The sequence below is a fragment of the Camarhynchus parvulus genome, chromosome 1 (assembly GCF_901933205.1).
Source record: "Camarhynchus parvulus chromosome 1, STF_HiC, whole genome shotgun sequence".
Taxonomy (NCBI): Eukaryota; Metazoa; Chordata; class Aves; order Passeriformes; family Thraupidae; genus Camarhynchus; species Camarhynchus parvulus.
In genome coordinates, this window is record NC_044571.1 from 70,946,546 (window position 1) to 70,966,522 (window position 19,977).

Here is a 19,977-nt window from a genome sequence, read left to right on the forward strand (position 1 = left end):
CAGGAAGCAGTTCAAATACATGTTACACCTTGAGTTACATCTCTTAAAATTGTATTATTTTGGCCTTCTGTCTTGATATCCTTCCACATCCGTTTGACTGGTCCATGCCTGGAGCTTGTATTCTGCTCCTGAAACCTGAGGTTAGTCAGGACCATATCTCTTTAAAAAAAAGCCCCACACAGACAAAGAAAGAAAAAAAACCCAGGCTGGGAAGGGGGAGCTAAAGCCTCTGCTGCATTGGGCTGTTCGGATACATCGGCTGCAGCAGTGGTCACGCATCCCTCCGCAGCCTGCTAATTTTGCAAAAGAGGGGGCAAAGGACCATTTTGCAGCCCAGATGCTGCCAAACACAAGCAATCAATGGAAGGAATGGCACAATGAGCAGACAAGCATGTGGAAGCAGCTTACGAAGAAATAGTTAATGCCGAGCTTTGTCCTGGCTGATGCCGTGATGTAAGTACAAGCTCGACAGCAGATCCCGTGGTCACTGCAGTTGTTTGTGGGAGATGTTTTATGGGTATCCTGATGCTTTTAGTGCTTACAGCTGGAGAAAGCATTAACTGTGACTTGTTTCATAGTGTGTTTAAGCAAATAACTGTATTGTCTCTGTCTCTACAGGATTTTTGAGTGACTCACAGGCTGCAGTGCGTTGATAGGGTGGGTGAAGAGTAGAACTGTGCACATGAGCTTATTCTCCTTTCCTGATGGCTTATCTGGGCTCTGCTCTATAGATGTGCTGGCAGATTGCTGCAGCACCACCCTCCCTGTGCAGAGGCCTCTTGCTGAATTTCAGCTCTGCCTTCAAGCACAGGGATGCACAGTGCATTTTTTCACACTGCCGAGAATTATTTGCTATACAAACTTACTTCATGCCAAGTGCTTTATTTTAATTTTTTTCTCATGTATGCAGTTGTAAGAAAGCTTATGAAATTTCAATGGCTCTGTGTGTTACTATCAGGAGACTAGTTCTTAGCATAGCTCTCCCAAAGAGACTGCCAAGTATGATTTATTACTCGAAGGAATGTACACTTTCCTATCTTTGGACTGTTGCTAGCTTAAGTAGATGTATATATTTTTAAATATAAGCCTTCTTCTTGCAGAAATCCAATGTCTTTCTCTTTGCCAAATGATTTACTGCTTTTTATTTTGCATATGCCCTAATGATCTAGTAATGATCCTGCTTTAGAAACAAGAGAAAAACAGAGCTAGGGCAAGTTTACTGCACTGCATTTCTCAGCAATTTTTTGGTAATCAGACAAAATTTTTTATTGTAGACAAAACTACACATATCAGCAGAGTGAAAGAAATGCAAGTAGTGAGTATTTCCTTGTTATTGCATGAGAATATTAATTTTGCTTTCATCTAAGTACTGCATAAAGCTATGATGATTTGTTCTGAGCCAGAGAATATCATCTATCTATTTGATGTCCTCTGTGGCTGCACCTTGGTGCTTAATGCAGCTCCTGCAGGAACGCCGGGAGATCTCCCTCCAGTGTCGTGTCGGGGAGGTGACAGCAGGGTGATGGTGACAAGCAGCCTGTGTGGGCCTGCTAAGGAGGGTGGGCAGTTGTTACAAGGAGGAGCCTTCTTTTGTGCATCTCTTTTGGGATGTGGCAGAGCTGCAGCTCCTGATGCCAAGGGCTGCAAGGTAATGCACTTCTGCCCCGCCACTCTGATCCCCTCGGTGGGGATGTAAGGCAGAGCTTCCCCTCACACCAAGGAACTCACAGGGAAGTTTTACCATCGTTGCTTTGGAAGTTGTCCTCACCTTGTATTCCCAGAGGTATAAGAGCTCCATTGGCTGTCTATTTGCAAAACAACTTCTTATTGCTTGCTATCAGAAACTGAATTATAAGAAGCCAAATTCATCCCTTAATGAGCTTATAGCAAATTACTGTTACCTAGGAAGTGCTCTGGCAGTGATTGTGAATGCTGAGGCTTGGTATTGTCAGTGTTCATCCTTGTCCCTTCCTCCCCTGTGTCAGGATTGTCACCCTCCCAACACCAAGCAGAATTTCTGGTTGGAAACAGGATTTCCAAAGATTAAGAAAGTAATCATTTGCAAGAATACAAAAATATTTTAAAAACCCTCAGTCCTACATTGAAAAGTTCTGTTCACCTACAGAAAATGTGCAGGACTATTGGATAAAATAGTTTTATAGGCTGCTTACTGTTGTGTAAAGATAGTGGGAAAAATTCAGCTCCTGTGTACTTCCATTGTTTTCAGCAGAAAAGTACACTGGGGTGAATTTGGTGTTTCTGGGGCCAACTTAAAAGCCTTTTGTTTCTCTGTCCTTCTTTCTTGGTTGTTTTCCTGTTTCTTAGATGGGAGTTTTTTATGACCTTGAAGGCAATGGGCACAGATTTATAAAGTATAATACAGAGGACCTAAAATGCTCAGGTTTGGACCGTAGTTTCTTTCCATTAATGAAAGCACAACAGCTTCCAGAAGAAGCTGATATATCACATATCTAAAACTAGCCCATAGTTACTGACTTCAGATTTTTAGGCACTGTTGGATCCTACTCTCAAAAGTGGAGTTTCTAAAATACTGTGTTAATTTTTATGCTAAAATTTACAAAAGTGTAGGCTTTGTAAGGCAAAAGAGCATTTTATTGAAGAGTTTAAGCAGTGTCTAGTTGCTCAGTATGTATCAACTCTTGGAATAACACAGAATTGAAAAGATTCATGTCAGATTTTGAAATATTTGATCTTCTGGAAGATTTAGTCTTTTTTGAAAAAAGTGTTAATTCACTTAGCAATATTTTTTGTTATACACACAATTATTCAACAATTATTTCTGCCTCAGGTAAGAAATATAACAACTGATACAATTATTTGGTACAGTAGGTTGGCATTTTTCTTCTAAATGTGTATTTAATGGATATATTTGCACTTTAGCAGTCTTGAGCTAAATCTTTAAATGAGATTATCTAGTTCATTAGCATTTTTTGTCCTCTTTTTGATCAGTTCAGCAGAAGATGGTCATTGTTTGAAACTTTTAGCAAGTTGTTGGTTGTGATGGAGGTACACCAGAGCTGTGAGAAAGGAAGTTTTCACATTGTCTGTGAAGACCTACATGTGTTCATGTGCAAAAAAAATGTGCAGCCATAAAGGTCAGATTAGAAATAAATGAGGCTTAATTTTCTTCCCTAAAATTACCTGTAGAACCTTTGTCCACCCAGGTGAAAAAAAATAAGGCATTGTTTCTGATGGTTGATGATAACACTCATGAGAGGATGGGGCAGGTGTTTTGATCTCCTCTGGTGACCTCACAGGAGGGCGTGAATGTGCCTCAGGCCCCTCTCAGTGGTGAGGTTTGGTTTCCCTTTTCTTACAGGAGAATGTTACAGCTGGCTGCATATACCAATCACCACCTATTTCAGATATGACAGCTGGTGGAAAATAGCAAAGGTCAGAGGTTTAGCACTCTAGTCTCCCATGAGGAAGGAAACAACAACGTTAGTGTTTAAGTTGCTGTTTTGTCTGGGATAGAGTTAATTTTCTTTCTGGTAGCTGGCACAGTGCTGTGTTTTGGATTTAGTATGAGAATGATATTGATAACACACTGAAGTAGCTGTTGCTAAGTAGTGCCTGCTCTAAATCGAGGACATTTCAGTTTCCCTTGCTCTGCCAGCAAGGAGGTGCTCTGGAAGCTGGGAGGCAGCACAAAGAAAGGACAGTTGAGCCAAACTAGCCAAAAGGATATTCCATACCATAGAATGTCATGTGCAGTATATAAAGCTGGTGGGAGGGGCTGGTTGCTGCTGCCCAGGGATGGCCTGGGCATTGGTCAGCGACTGTGTTGTGCATCACTTGTTTCACTTGGATTTTGTTTATGTCTCCCTTTTCGTTATATTCCTTTGCATGAAAATTATTATTATTGTTATTGTTGTTTAATTACATTTTTTAACCTATTTTCATCTCGACCAGTGGGTTTCACCTTCTTTCTGATTCTCCTTCTCATCCCACTGGGGGAAGATGGGTGAGCAAAGAATCTGTGTGGTACTTAGCTGCTGGCTGGGATAAAACCACAACAGAATTTTAGTTAAAGCTTCAGCGAAGCAACAGGAACAGCCTGTACTTTTTCTCATTTTAGGAGAGGATAATTTACCTATCTCTTTGTTAGTCATATATGATGCAATGTGGAGCTCTGCAGAGGTAATGGCAAAATTATTGTCAGTTTTTAAATGATGTAAACTGAGATCCTGGGGAATGTGATAGTTGCTTCAGAGTGGTCTGATGCACTTTTACAAGAAAACACCAGCTGTTGCCAAATCCTGTCCCATAAAATCATTCAAACTATGAAAGAAATTGCTAATGCCAAATGTCTGGAGATCTGCTGGGAGAGAAGGGGAATTTCAAGATTGCACCCTCAATCCTTGTTTGCGCTACCTGCGCTTTCCCCATGAAATGCCTCCTGTAAACCTTCCCCTTTCTCATCAAATTTCTCCCTCCATATTATTGTTTGTCTTCATACCAGGACAATTCCTACACAAACCACCACTTCTAACCAAGTCCCATGACTTTTTTTTGTAACAGCAGTGTTCCCAGCCTGCCCCAATCCTTACAGCAGCACCTAACATTTCTCATACTCTCCAGGCCACAGATGTACTGCTAAATAAGAGGTAGGGAACTAAATTCCGCTCAAGTCCTTAGCTCTCTGTGCTCAAAGGTGCAGCCAAGCTCCTGCCTGCATGTTCTGAGAAAGGCTCTCTGTCTAGTCTCTCTGTCTCTCCATGGGTAAGAGAGAGAGCAAGATGTGCAGTGGAGGATGATTTTTGTACTATAGAGTGATGTAGAGCTTCATTCCAGGTGCCAGCATTTTTCAGCTCACTACCTCCATGCTCGTATTGGACTGGTGCTGGAAATGCTTCTCTGGATCTTGGCATTGGCTTATGTTTCCCCACCCTGTGCCAGCCAGGATCTCAGCCTAATGCTGTTGACCCACCACAGTAAGGCAGATTTAAGAGCTGAAGAACTTAAATTGTTTAAATTGATTTCTGGTTTGTTTTGGTTACTCCTCTCAATAGTAAAAACATCTCTTTGACTCATGCTTGTTGTTTGATGTTTATGCAATGTTCATATATGGACACAGAGACATCCCTCAAACAGCAGTAGTGGTGTGGAAATCTCATCTCCTTGGGACATACACAATGATATACAATAATCTATTTAGCTGTGTAGGTTAGCAAGCCCTTCCCTACCACAGAAAAATGGATATGAGATTTGTCGTATCTTCTGTGAGAGATGCATAAAGATGGATTTATTCCAGTTTCTCATTAGCTGTGACAAGGATGATGTCAGATAAGTTGTGCATGCCCTGTTTTATAAATAATAAATGAGAAGGAGCCTGTCTCCTCTTCAGCTAATGGATTAATGTTATAGCTGGATGGAAAAGCCACCAGCTTAATTTGTGGAACATGATGGAGCAACATAATTGCTTAGACTCCCTTAAGTGTATTTATCCCAGGGCCTCCTGCTTGACCCTTTATCTTGATCTTTGGCATCTCTCTCATCATATTGTAAAATCCAAGTAACAATGAAGTCTTACTGTTCTCTAAAAAAATGCTACAAATAATAGAACAAATTACACTGTTTTTTTTGGTCAACCTAAACCCTATAATATAAAAATCTTCCACATACCCTTTCAGCTTCATTTATTAATTATTAGCATAGCAACTGCAATCTAAAGTGTCTTTCTCATTTCTTGCTTTTTCTTGTAGTGCTTGCAGAGAGAGCTTTGTTGTTATAAGCTCATCATTAATCATAATTTTCACTAATAAGGTGCAGTTTAATCAAGTAGTCCAAAACACTCTGCATACACTCATGAATGCAGCTTTATTTATTTATGCAGCACCTGATGCTTAATATAGCTCTCTATGAATAATGTTATGGCTGTTTGATGTGTTGAAAAGTCCATGTTCAGACCCTCAGTCATTTTCTTTCAGTATTAGGCCAACTTTTTAGCATTTTTGATTGGAGAGGGGAAGAAAAAAGGGCATTAAATTGTCCCTCTCGGAAGTCCTGTGTAGAATTGGGTATGTTGTGAAGCAATGGAAGAGAAGGATGTGGTGTCAAATCATGGGCACAGCAAATCTTGGCAGAGTTTTAAAGATGTTTTTCCAAAACAGTTGCTGTCATGAGTGGCACCTGCTACATAAACAGGTGACATTTCAGTGCTTTTCACACTTGGTAGCATCTGTAAATGACTTGGGTAGTCTCAGCTCTTAAAAGATTTCCTCTGCACTCTCTTGGTATGCTGTATCAAGCTAGATCTGTGTTCACCTCCTTGTTTCTGCAACATTTGGCATTCCTAGCTGGAAGTTTTCACCATAATGCATCCCAGTTTAGAGACAAGCTCCCCCCACTTATGAAGTAGAAATTAATACAGATGGATTCCCTGCTTAAAAACATACTAGTCATAGACAGGAAATGCCATGCCATTTGTCATCAATTGTGGCTGACAAATGACATAACGAAAAAACCACTTCTGGTCATGTCTGTCAAACCCTGTCCATACTTGTACAAGTAGATAGTGATGATAAAAATATCTTCCTGATTTTTTTACTAAGAAATTGGAGGAAAAGAAGAGAAAAAGGATTTTTGTTATTAACATCAGTAACTAAATATATATATATATATATATATATATATATATATATATATATATAATATATATAGCAACAAACACCTCAGAAGTATTTCTGTTGGTCTGAATACCCTTTGCTTTGCCAGGTATATGAACAGAGCTCATCAAAGCTGATCTCATTGTTGTGTCTGTTTCTGACACAGCTCCCTGTCATTTGCAGGGAAATTTGGCTGGTTACCATGTGGAATTGTTTTGGAGAAAGACTACAGCCTGCAAAATATTCTTACTCATCGACCTGCTTCTCTCCTTAACACCAGTCATGGACACATGCAGGGTTGAGTCTGTGCTAGGAACTTTGTGCTAAAGCAGTGCCATTTTTACACAATGTAACCATCATTATTTCAGGTCTTTTGACCTAAAACAAACCCTGTTTCTTCAAAGTTCCTGCAAATCTCTCAAGATCACTGGGATGTCATACGGGGCACAGAGACCTGGGAGCAGGGCTGCCCACTGGATGCATGGCCCAGATCTAGCCTGGTTCTGACCTTGGGCACAGTGTGTATCTGATATGCCAGGTTCTGCACCCAGGACCAGGTAATGACAGGCACATGTACAAACCATGAGACATGTACATGAACAAACCTGGGCTGGAGAGCAGCCCAGCAGAGAGGGATCTGGTGTTTGTGGTGGGCAACAGCTCAGTGGGAGTCGGCAGTGAGCCCTGGCAGACAGGAGGGCAAACCCCATCCCAGGATGCATCAAACAGCATCACCAACTGGGCAAAAAAAGGGAGTATTGATATATTTTTGCATAGGTCAAGATCAGCCGGATCCAAAGTAAGGTTTTGTTTTCCCTCCTCTCTGCACAGGTCTGGTCTATTTGTTCAGGCGGCTGAGATGTATCTGTAGGTTCTGAATTATGCGATTCCTCTAATAGTTGCAGACAGGGGGCCTTTATGCTAGATTTGATACTACAGTGCAACTGTATCAAACAAAGAGTTGTTACAAAATATTTTGCTCCCTGGCCTAAGTCAGAGAGTTCTGTGGTAAGTCTGAGTGCAAGGCAAAACTGATGTGATTCGCTTTTCTACCTTTAGCTGAACAGTCTTGTGGTATGCTTGGGCACAAGCAAACAGAACAAAACCACCAACACCAACATTGAAATTCTCTGCCAGCTGACTGAACAACAGTGAGTTTCTGTTTCAGGAGAGCACACTAAGGTGTTTTGTCCTTAATGTATCTATTAATTTTTGGTTTATAGCCTACATTTAGCAGATCTGGGATGCATGAGTGCACTACTCACAATGCACAGAGGATCTGTGACTGCCCAGAACTCTTTTTCCCAGTATAAAGTACTAATCTCTGATTCATTAAAAATATTTCCTACAAAACTGACAATTTCAGAAATGATCTAATTACTTCCAATTAGAGTAAATTAACTTTAATTCCTACCTCAATTAGAGAGTTCTCAGTTAGAGAATTTCAGTTTCTGCACCTTTTTTTCCTACTAGCCATATCATCTTGGTTCCCATGTTGAATGCTAAAAATATCAGGGAATGCTATTTGCCTTTGCTACCTTGCTCTATAACAGTTTGTGAATGAGGCTTTCTAAGTAAAAAGGCCATATCTCAAATTGTATCCAGAAATCATTTGGAAGCTATTGCACAGTAGGAGATGCACTGCACACAGCCTGCAGTCCAAAATTGCAGTCCTGATAAGATGAATCAGAGCTCAGTTTTGTCAGAGGTATTTCTGTCAGCAATACACATTTGTCTCACCTGGAGATCCCTCAAACTGGGGCTCTCTGCATATCTCATCCCTCCCAAAGGACAGACTGGTTTGGCAGGCTCATGATGTCATCAGGATTACCTCATCATAAACTTTCCAGTAACCCAGTGTGAAGAAAGGGTATTCACAAGAATAATTGAGGCCAGGAGAAGTATTAGGAGAAGGTTTGCCTTCATAAATGCTCCTTTGAGAATTGTTAATATTTTCCCCTCCATTAAAATATCGGGAATATACTGTAACTATAGACTTGAAATTCTCTCACCAGGTTTTTTTGTTTGTCAAATGCAGATTTCTGAGTTGTAGTCTAAGAATTTCCCTCTAACTCAAACTTTAACAAATGAGATACTGCAAAACACATTAAACAATCTATCAATAAATCAATCAATCACATTTATGTATATCTGATACAGGTTAGTGCTTTGTAGCCATCAATCTTTCCTGAATTCAAATAACTGTAAACAAAAGGAGGAACTTCCATATAATAATAGATACTCATTTGGTGAAAGGAAAAAAAAACAAAATAGACACTGAACTGTCCTTACAAGACAGAAAACACAATTACTCTTATCATCAGCCATACTTACTTCCTGGCCATCTCTGCTGCAAAGTGAGCAAAGGGGAAGATAGTAGGCCAGAGAAAGCAGTGAGGCCACCTGTCTTATTGATAGCATTCAGGGAACAGTAATGTCTAAGTCAAACTTCAATTAATTTGCTTCATTGAAGATAATTTTTTTCAAGACCTGAACCCATCTACTTTCATTGAAATGTTGAAGTTAGATCAACAACAATGTTTAGACATAGCCAAACCCTTCACTTAAGGGTAAAAACAAAAATAATTTTAGACACAATGTGTGAAAGGATGTTTCCATATATGTGGATTACTTGCTATAATTACTTGGATTTTGATTTACTTGGTAAGTATTAAAATTTCCTAAGTGTATTTTTTTCTGCTTTAAACACTTGAATGTAAACAAGAGTTATTTGTGTACATCTAAACCAAGTAAATCAAGTATTCTTATTTGGTATAGTTCAGTATACCTAAGCCTGAACTGCCTGTTAGCTTACAGTGCAGGAGGCAATGAATAAGAAATTTGGATATACCAAGATTAGGTATTCAGCATTTAGGGCATAGCTGATCTTATAGTATATAACTCTTCTATAGTTCATCTTTGGAATAAGTTCAGTTATTGTTTCAATTTAAGTGCTTGTCTGCAAAGTGTACTTCAGATGCATGTATCTGTCATAATGGTTTTCTGTGTACAGCACAGTACAGTGCCCTTAAGCAACCAGGAAGGGTGTTTGGTTTTCCTGATATTTCAGCCACTAATAATGTTGCAAAACAATAACTGAGGTGTGAATTTTCCAGGTTACTCTTGAAGAAAAGTGCTTGAAGGAAATTTATCTTAGCTAAATCAAAAAAAAATCTAAATTAAAACAAGGGAGAGAAGGAAATCTGCAAAAGTACTCAGTTCCCTTCCTTCCTGTGGAATTGTATTTTCAGAGCATTTGACCAACCACTTTTCCTTCCAGCTCTGTGTCATTTACAGAGACAGTGTTCAACAAAAACTATGTAATTATTCTGAAATTTTAGTATTTTCTGTATAAGGGCTCAGTTCCTATCTTGTCCTTCATATGGTTTCTCATCAGGGATTTGTGAGACTGACACCATGCTGTTGGAAAATTCATAAACTCTTGCACTGGCCAGTCTGCACAGAACAGTGTGTTGCTATGGTGGTTGGTTCAGACACTAGAAATTAGTGTTCAGCTCAGACTCAGCGCACCCTGCTTTAGAGCAAGAAAAGCTTATCTATTAAGCAGTGTATCTCTAAAGGGATCATATTCTGCAGTCAAGTCATAATTCATATGCTATTTTTTCCCCAGCTTAATAGCCCATTGTTTATATCTTTGTGACTGCAGTGCTCTTTAGGCTTCTGTATTGTGGTTCACGGGCAGTGTCAGTTTCCCATTTCATTGGAAAGCCCATCAGAAGATTCAAAACCAAAATAAGCAGAAATAGTTCTCCTTCTGCTTATTCTTTTTTATGGCAATAATTTCAGATAAAAGGTCTTGAAATCCCCACATTTCTGGAGAACAGCAGTGAGGTCTTAACCACATGGCTCTTTCTCCTAGTTTTGTGGGTTTTTTTAAGACTTTTCCTTCAGCTGCTATACATTGTTGAGAAATCACTTTGAGATATTGATATTTGGTATCTGAATTTACTCATCGGAATTTGATGAAAGCATTCTTTATGCATAATTCAACCACACAGTCCCAGATGGTTACTGTGAGGTCATTTGAATACCATAGAATCAAATTTATTCATACTATTCCAAGTAGTTTTCAGAATTTTCCTGATGTTGCATGTGATCATACTTCTTGAGTCACCTTTTCCATAACTGAAGTATGGCAGGTCTTGTGTTAAGCATATTTACATTTTAAGAATTGTGTTGCTTTTGTTCCTATGAGAAAGAAACAGATAAAGTTGTTCTGAGACCTATTTTTTGTTTCAGTTAACTCATTCTCTTATGTCTGAGACAAATTTCCTCAACTCCATGGCTCAAGATAATGATCAGCTAATGTATTCATGCAGCACTGAGCTGTGAAGAGATACTGGATTAGTCTTGAGAACAACAGGGCTGTCAGCTCTGCTTGCTGCAGTGCTGGATTGCTGGCACCAGGCTGCTTCTGGTTTTGGAGCTAGTGGCTGCTCTGTTTGCTCAGGCAGCTCTGAAATCTTTTCCAGTATGTGCTACAAATGCATCCACACCAGAACTACTACTTACCTTTGTGCCTTCATTGATTGCTGCTGGAGGCTGTCTTCTTTTCTTAAATAGTAAAGAAGTTTTCACAAAGAATATATTTCAGTGATGGTCAGATGATTGCCATGCTGTGAGGCAGGACAGGGTCTTCACTCATCTTGAGGGAACTACAAAACCTTGCTGTAGGTCATAGAAACACAGAATATTCTGGGTTGGAAGAGACCTTTAAGATCATCCAGTTCCAACTTCTGGCCATGGCCAGGGACACCTTCCACTAGCCTAGGTTGCTCAGAACCCCATCCAATTTTGCCTTGAAGGCATCCAGAGGTGGAGCATCCACAGTTTCTGTGCCTCACCACCCTCACAGTAAAGAAATCTCTTCAGAAGTTCTTATCTAAAGCTACTCTTCAGTTTGAATCTATTCCCTCTTGTCCTGACTCTACAGGCTCTTATAAAAGCTCCTCTCCGCCTTTCTTGTAGGCTTCCTTCAGGCTGTGATTAGGACACCATGAAGCTTTCCCTCTTCCAGGCTGAACAATCCCAATTCTCTCAGCCTTTCCTTGTAGGGAGGTGCACCATCCCTCTAATCATCTTGATGGTCTCCTCTGTATTCACTCCAGCAGGTCCCTGTCCTGCCTGTGCTGGTGCCCCAGAGCTGATGCAGCCCTGCAGGTGGGCTCTGAGCAGAGCAGAGGGGCAGAATCCCCTCCCTGGCCCCGCTGCCCGCCATGGGATGCAGCCCAGGACACATTTGGCTCTCTGGGCTGTGGGAGCACACTGACAGCTCATGGCCAGCATAAGAGGAATAACTGCTTCTCTTCCTTGTGTTGGTGTGGCCTTGGAAAGCGTAGGCACAGGCAATACTTGCTTCAAAAACTGACTGCAGCATTTGTCCTGATTTTCATTTGTTAAATATTTTTATCCTTGTATGTATGTTTGTGGTGCTTCATCAAAAAGCAACAATGCCTACTGTGCAAATGCATCAAAATCATCACACTCTAGAAAAAGAATCACTTTGTTACAGCTGCAAGCTCTCTCTTCTCTGTGTAAAAATCAACAAGGGTACAGCATTTTTATTGATTTTAATATGAATAGCATTAAAGATATAGAATTTGTAGCATTAATATTATCAACTCTGTAATTATTATTAAAGTATTGGCATTTTGGAATGCTTTCAGTATATTTTTAATCTTAAAATTCTATGTGATAAAGCATGAAAGCTCCTGTAATTCACAATATAAATGCAGAGCCATATATTTTGCTGATGGCATTGATTCCTATCTGCTGATGGTGTGGACTACTCATTGCAGTTGAAGTTGATACACCAAATGTCTAGACATTTAACATACTAAGGGCATATCTACTTTATTTCCAGCTTTTATAGCTTGCTGTCACATTATTGTATTTCACTGTACCAGGTCTGTCTCAAATTTCTGCAGAACAGGTATCTCTGAGAAGCAGGTCTACATTTGCGTGGTACTTGCAGATGTGTAATGGTCTTGAATTTAACTTGATAGAAATTCATTTTGAACTCATCTAGTATAAGTTGTGTGTTGACAGGAACAATTTGTGCTTTTAGACTGTCTAAAACATAAATTAAGCATTAGCTACTGCAGTCCTTTGTCCACAGATTTCCTACTCAAAACTTTGGATGATGTTCCATAATTCTGATGGTTCTGTATTTTTTTCCTATGCTGCTGGATGGACTTAACAATTTTGATTTAGGCATTATCAATGTGGAAAGAAAATCCGTGTGATCCTCATATTAATTAGGATGGAGGAGTAGTGAACAGATAGATAAACAGACAACCACAAATGGTTTTTAAAACAAAAATTTCTGTAGCAGTCCATATATATATCTCCACCTACCTGGTTTGCAGGCAAAATTAGGCATTTGTGTAGCTATACCTGTAGTTCCTACCTACAACTAATCATAGGCATCCACAAAGTTGAAGATTGTTTTTGGATTTTGACTGCTAAACCTCCTCCCCCAAAATTCAATTAAAGACACACATAAAATCCTCCAGCAAGGGTGTTTTATCCTAAAAGGTAATAAATTTCACAGCAGAAAATGGGCACAGACATTGATTGTAACTGTTTTTTTTTTCCCTCCAGGAGAGATTTATGGTTGGCTATAAGAATAAATTCAATCAGAGAATGTTCTCAGATGCTGCAGCTCAGTATCAGATAAAAGTTTAAGGTAACCTGTATGACCAGCTCAGGCACCAGGGAAGTGGAAGGTCAGTAAGTTAAGTGTGCCAGGATAAATCTGTATCTGGTATCTGGCAGCCAAGTTGGCTCTCTTTCTTTCCATGGGAGACAACATAGACAAGACTGTGTTGAGATCTTTCTAGGATTGTAATGTGATATGGTACCAAACTTTTGGTCACATCTATGCTGGCAAGACCAAGCACCTTCGAGGGCTGTTGGAATTATTTGCTGGTGTAGAGATGTCAGTTCATGCTGTGCTAGAACGTGCTTTTCTGCTAAGCAAAGTATTTATTGTATCAATAATTTTAGACTGTTTTTAGGTAATTTGGATCTCTCAATTTTCTGAACAAGTTGTCATTGTCAAAAATCCTAGAAGATATTTTTGTTTTCCTAGCACGTGTCAGTACCAAGAAAAGTAACATATCAAGGGGGCGACATAATAAAGGACAATCTTTGAGAGACCAAGTCTAGAAATAGAATGGAGTCTGAGAAAGTGTGTCACTCACTAATTATGGAGAGGCTGTCTCCTAAAGTCATAATTAGCTTTCTATTACTTGCTTTTATAACATTTTTTCCCTTTATCGTTCCTCAAGGCAATTGATGCTGCTCAAATAACTTGAAACACTTTTCATGTGTGATTTTCTTCTAATGACATTTTAGAGGAACTGGCATAAGCTACCCTTATCTTCCAGCCATGGGTGCACACACAGTGCCTGGGCCTCCTGAATTTGGCTTTCCATTGCAGCCAAAAAGCCTTCCCTTAGTGCTCCCCTCTAACTGCAACCCATTATGCAGCTGGGCTGCAATAGTTTTGCTCTCTTTGAAATCATTCACATCTGGGAAAATGGGGCTGGATTTGCAAGACCCTTTTCTTCAGTCTTTATTTTTTAAGTATAACTTAAGGGTGGACTTTATTTTGTTTATAAGGTAAATATACATCTCAGCATCCACAGAAAGAAAAATTTATATTGAGGCCACTTAATGACATATTATGCTAACTTGAATTCTTCATAATGCTTATTACAGTAAATATGCATTCAGGAGTCATACATTTTTACTGAGTAGGTAAAATTCTTAAGTATTTAAAAATCCCAGTATTCAAGACACAGATTCGACTTCCCTTTCTTTCACACCATTTGTATTTCAGTATCATGCTTGCATCTAATTAATCTTTTGCAATTTAGCCACAGTTGTTTTCCTCTCTGGGTCAGGAAGGAATGTCTGTGCACTGCGATTTGAAGAGGGACATATGCAACTTCACATTATGAAAAGACCTGCCAACACTGTTAGAGGCTCAGAGAAGGATTTACATTTGCACAGATGCAGAACAATAATTGAACACCACTGTCAGTAGTCCCAGCTCTCTGAAACTCACCTTCTTGGGTAATACCTTAATATTGAAGTATGTTGTTTTCTGCAGCTTGACAGCACACAACTTGCCTCACTTGTACACTGTTGTGGTGCTACAGAAATTCAGTGGAAATCATTCCCAAAAGTAGCATAGGGTAGATGTTGACCTATATAGCTTGGGACTGGGGATTAGCTGGGAAGAGTTTGAATCCTCCCAGTGGAAAGTCAGTGCAAGCCAGTTAACCTCTTCCCCTAGCTGCAAGCCATTTGAATAGAAGGGCAAAATCCTTCTCCATGAATGCTCTGCCCAGTCTGTTACTTTCCTTGATGGCATTGTTTTATATCCAGACTGTAATATCTAGTGTAGAGGAATATACCTCCTAGAACAGTTGTACTGGTTTTGGCTGAGATAATTTTCTTCCTAGTAGCTGGTACAGCACTAGGTTTTGAATTTAGTATGAGAATAATGTTGACAACTTGTTGATGTTGCTCATTGCTGCTTACTCTAAATCAAGGTTTTCCAGTTTTCTGTGCTTTGACAGCAAGGAGCTGCACATGAAACTGGGAGGGAACAGAGTCAGGACAGCTAAGCGCAAAGCAGCTGAAGGGATATTCCAGACCTTAGAATGTCAGGCTGACTATATAAACTGGGATGTACTGGCCATGAGGGATGGACCTCTGCTCAGGGATGGGCTGGGCATTGATCAGTGGGTGTAAGCAATTTTTTCGCGCATCACTTTTCTTTCTTGGATATTATTTCTGGCTTTCTTTTTGTTGTATTTCTTTATATTGCCATTACTTCATTCTTATTAATATTAATGATAACATTTTCAATTATTGAGCTGTTCTTATCTCAACACACAGATTTTACCTTTTTTCCTGGTTCTGCTCCCCATCCCACTGGGGAGAGAGTGAGCAGCTGCTGGGTGCTTAGTTGCCAGCTGGCATTAATCCATGACACCCATTCAGTCAGCATACTTGCAGCTCTGCGTGTTTGTCACCGAGCTGCCTGTATGGTATTAAACTGGAGAAGAAGCAGGAAACCTCACTGCTCTGTGTCAGCTCTCCCTCCGTGTGCCTACAAGCAACGCACAAGGCAGTTTAAAATTAGTATCATGACTCACTCCATACTGGTAACTGCAACTATGCCCTCAAAGGAAATGGCTTTTTCATACCTTTCAGCTCAACTCTTTCTGCATGAATGACCCTCCCCTTTTCCCTTGTGTTCCTTCTTCCAGAACTCCTGAGCTGATGTTAAGAAGTATCTTCTAGCAGGTGTGATGAAGAAGACATGTCAGACTTTGGGCTTCACTAATACCCTTCCAACTGTGCCTGCTTCCAGAAAAAAAAGAAGACAGCAGAAACATCAGCTTCCAGAATTCCATGCCTTTTCTAGAAGATAAATAGAAATCAATTGCACAAGAATATAGCCTGAATTCAGGCTATATTAAAGAAACTGAACAAGACCTCCTTGCTTTCTGAGATCTGTTCTTGATTATAAGAGAACAAACTTCTGTGAACAAATAAGCAAGTGGCTTTAAAAGAAAACTGGAGAAGTAGCAAATGGTGATGCACAGAGACATCTTGGGCAGAAAAGGGAATGGAGTGAATACTGAATTGACTTTCATATGCTTGGGCTCTCTGGTGTCCACTGAAGAGATGATAAGCAAAAAGGATTAAAAAATAACTTTCTAATTTATAAATCCAATATCTGCTTCATGTTCCTATCAAGAAGATATCACAGAAAAAGAGACAATGGAGATCAAGGATAAGAACAGGTAAAAAAACACCAACCAAGCAAAAAAATCTGGTGAAAAAATTTACTGTTAGGCTGGCATGTTCTTGCTCAAACATCCATGGTCAGCAATTTAAAGAAGTCTGAAACTTTACTAGTGTTTGTATAAAATTGCTATTTTTAAAGGTGAAATTATTTTCTTAAATCACAAAATATTCTATAGGTGCCAGGTTCTGCTGCAGTTGCTTATGAATTGTCTCCATGAAATTAATAAGAACTTCTTGGAAAAACTCCTGTGTTAAAGGGTCTAACTTTCAATTTACAGACTCCATTCACTATAGCACTTTTTGTAAACAAGTGAAAGTTTCCTTCCTGTGCTTGCCTAACTCAGAATTCAACAGATTGTTTCACTGGGATGAATGTATATTCTTGCCAACAGCTAAAATGCAAAGCAAGTTCTTTGTGTTAACGGTGTCTAAACAAAGTTAATGAGATAAGTGTTTACTTGTTGTAAGTTACAAAACATAAAGTAGTAATTAGAAATGTTCTTATTTGCTGTCCGTGGGCCTGCAGGAAGAAGACAGCTTCCACCCTCAGCTGTGCAATCTGGAGAATCCCCCCTCATGTGCAGTTCTTTAATGTACAGCCTCTGCTTTTTCCTGTGCGTTAAGAAGGTGGGCTTTGCATTGTGTTAGACAGTGGTTGTAAGCAACAGCTGACTCCTCTTTTGGGGTCTGTTCCACTGGATCCCTGAGTAATTCTGTGAAAACTACTGGAAGCTATATATTTCCATTGCCAGGTGACGGTGGGATAGAAAATTTGGGGCTTTGGATCTCTCTGTTTTTATAGGTTAGTTAACTAGGCCCTTCTAATGCAAATCTTATACATCTGGGCATCTCTGAGGATTTTTTCACTTCTCTGTGTTTACCCAGAAGAGGATGACCTGTGTGCTTTCTTCCCCTTTTCCTCCCTTCCTCTTACTAGCCTTACATGTGACTAATGTTTCTTCTTCTGTGCCACCTATCCTCCTGTTTTCTGAATTTAATTTTCTGAATTGTAGCTTGCATTTCTCTATGGAATTTTTATGTGTTATGAGTGAGACAGAACTGATACAGAGGTAGAAAAGATCTAGGATTATCTGGAAGGATATTGCTGGATATCATCCATTATCTGATGAAGAGACAATTGCAGAAATGCTTGAAGTTGTGGTTTTTCACAATTATTCAAACTACTTGTCTTGTATTTCCTTCTATTTTGTATTCTAGTTTTCTCTAAATACAAAGGACTCTGTTCACTGTTGCCTAGAAAATGTTACAGAACTTTGAAGCATTATTAGATGTAGTATTCAGCAAAAACAGAGATCAGTAAATACTACTTAAAATGTTTAATGTGTGTGTAATCTGGACCATTTTAGCTAATGAGTTGATTTTCCTTAGCAGCAAGATAGTAGCTTCATTAACTCTGAAATTAAAATAGGAAAAAATATCTTAAGGTAGTATGGAAAAACCCCAGCTATGAAAAGCTGATGAATCAGTGTCCTAAACGGAGGAAAAACCCTAGACCTGCATTAATGAAGGTGTTTAGGAGCCTACATTAGGTCCTGAAATCAATTTGCAGATTTAGGCTCTGCTCTTTTGATATTTCAAGGTTAAAGTGGATGTTCTAAATCTGGCTCTTTTATTGGCACCAAAGGCCAAAAGAAAATACCACCAGTAATTTAACATATTGCTTATTAAAAAAATGTATGCCAACAGCAGCTCTTGCAACACTCTACTCCCTCCTATTGCAATCCCTAAAGAGCAATTGAGGAGTTTATTTTTATCATTTGGTTTAATCTTTTGCATAATTTGAAATGTCAAACATTTTGTACTGGTATTTTGTTATTTGTACCATCTGGAATCGAAAACTCTGTGATTCTCAGCAATTCAGATTTGTGGAGTAACAGTTGCTGCTCTATAGTTGAGTTGTCTCCTCAAGGACTTAGCTTAAAGTAGTATTTTCTTAACGGTGGATCAAAGAGGAAATTTTACTTCAGCATTTGAGATTATGAAATCTTGTACATTTTTTTGCCTTCTTGCTTTGCTCCTTATTTGCAAAGAAAAAACTGAAACAACTTTTATAGGTTTTTAAACTGTTTTCCATTAGAATTTGCTTAGTGCCATCAAGGAACTCACTTGTACATTAAAGCAAATCACAGAGAGATCAAAATCATTAGATGAAAATAAATATCTATTCCTGGTCTCTGTGCCCTTAAAGGTTTTGCTCATTTCTAGTACTATTCAAAAGTATCCTGTTCTGTTGATGTTTGACTTTTATAAACATGTCAGCTTGAAAAAGGAATAATACTTCTGTTCTTCAATGTTTGACTAAGCTATGATCATGTAGATATTTTGCTTAGAAACTGCTAATAACGGTTTCACATGAGGGGTGCAAAGTAGGAGTATTTCTGTAAACTCACTGCACAAATCTAAAATAAATAGTTTCACCAAAATATCCAATTTATATAATAGATCTGAGGAAAAATGAGACATTTTTTTGAATCAAACACTTCACATGCCATAGGTTGGGGGTTTTTTTGGCCATTTGTACTAGATAGAACTCTAGCTGGAGAAAAATTAGATGTTTTCTGTTTGTGGAACTATTCAAATGAAACAGAAACTGTGCAGTAAGGAGTGGCTTGCCAATGACTAGCACATGTGTCATCAACAAATGGTAGGCTTATTTTCAAACTTCTTGAAAAGGCATTAGTAAGCAAGGGTATAGCAAGCTCCTGGCAGTGTCTGTGGACCAATGCAATCTGTAATCTCTGACTGCTGGGAAATACATACAGTGCCATGTTTAAAACATCTGTTCGTAACACTTAAAACATTGATTTAAGAACGAAGGTCAGTGCTTGCTGTGTCACAGAAAACTTTGCTATAAGCTTGGTGTGCACTGTCTCAAACCCAGATGAAGTTGTTGAGTCACTGCTCCTTGCCTGCCAGCACCGCAGAATGTTACTTGCTCTGCTGGAAGCTGCTGTGCTGCAGCGGTTTTCCTCTGGCAGGAGTGACCTAGTCATGTCTGTTTCTTATCACACCATACACCCCTTTGTAGACTCCATCTCATCTTTCTAATCACACTGACAGGATGGAAGGGACTTGCATCCATCTTTTTTCTGCTACTGCAGTCTTATTTTAAATAATAGGGAATATGAGGTGGTCCTGCAATGCAGAATTTTCTGTCTTTAAGAAAATGTTACTGTGAAAATGGCTTTCATTTTATAAAAATAATTTAATGTTGCATAGACTGTTAAAATGTTTTAATTTTTTTTTTTATTGCATGTCCCTTCTTGTATGGCTTATATGACTTCATTCTGAAACAAATAGAATTTATTCATAGCCACAGGAGAATTTTCCATATGTATTTTTAAATCTAAGTGCTGTTCTGCTTGAAAATGTGGTCATAAAATTTTTAACATAGGAAATTCTCTATATAATATTTTAAAACTCTCAAATCCAACCCAAGCCTTTTATATTTAAAAGTTTTGGTTTTTTTTTTTTT

General features: G+C 39.0%; 1 protein-coding gene across 2 annotated transcripts in view; it reads left to right on the top strand.

Annotated features, from left to right (window-relative positions):
- Positions 1-230: 230 nt before the first annotated feature.
- The window catches only part of SACS (sacsin molecular chaperone), a 55,609-nt gene continuing 35,862 nt past the window's right edge, over positions 231-19,977 (top strand). Inside the window, exons 1-3 of one of the 2 annotated variants that reach the window (XM_030954996.1) lie at positions 231-453; positions 1,275-1,315; positions 15,938-16,477. In XM_030954996.1, the coding sequence (XP_030810856.1) occupies positions 16,455-16,477 (23 nt within the window). In that variant the 5' untranslated portion in view covers positions 231-453; positions 1,275-1,315; positions 15,938-16,454. The remainder of the gene's footprint in view (positions 454-1,274; positions 1,316-15,937; positions 16,478-19,977) is intronic. The other variant, XM_030954986.1, reaches the window with a different exon arrangement.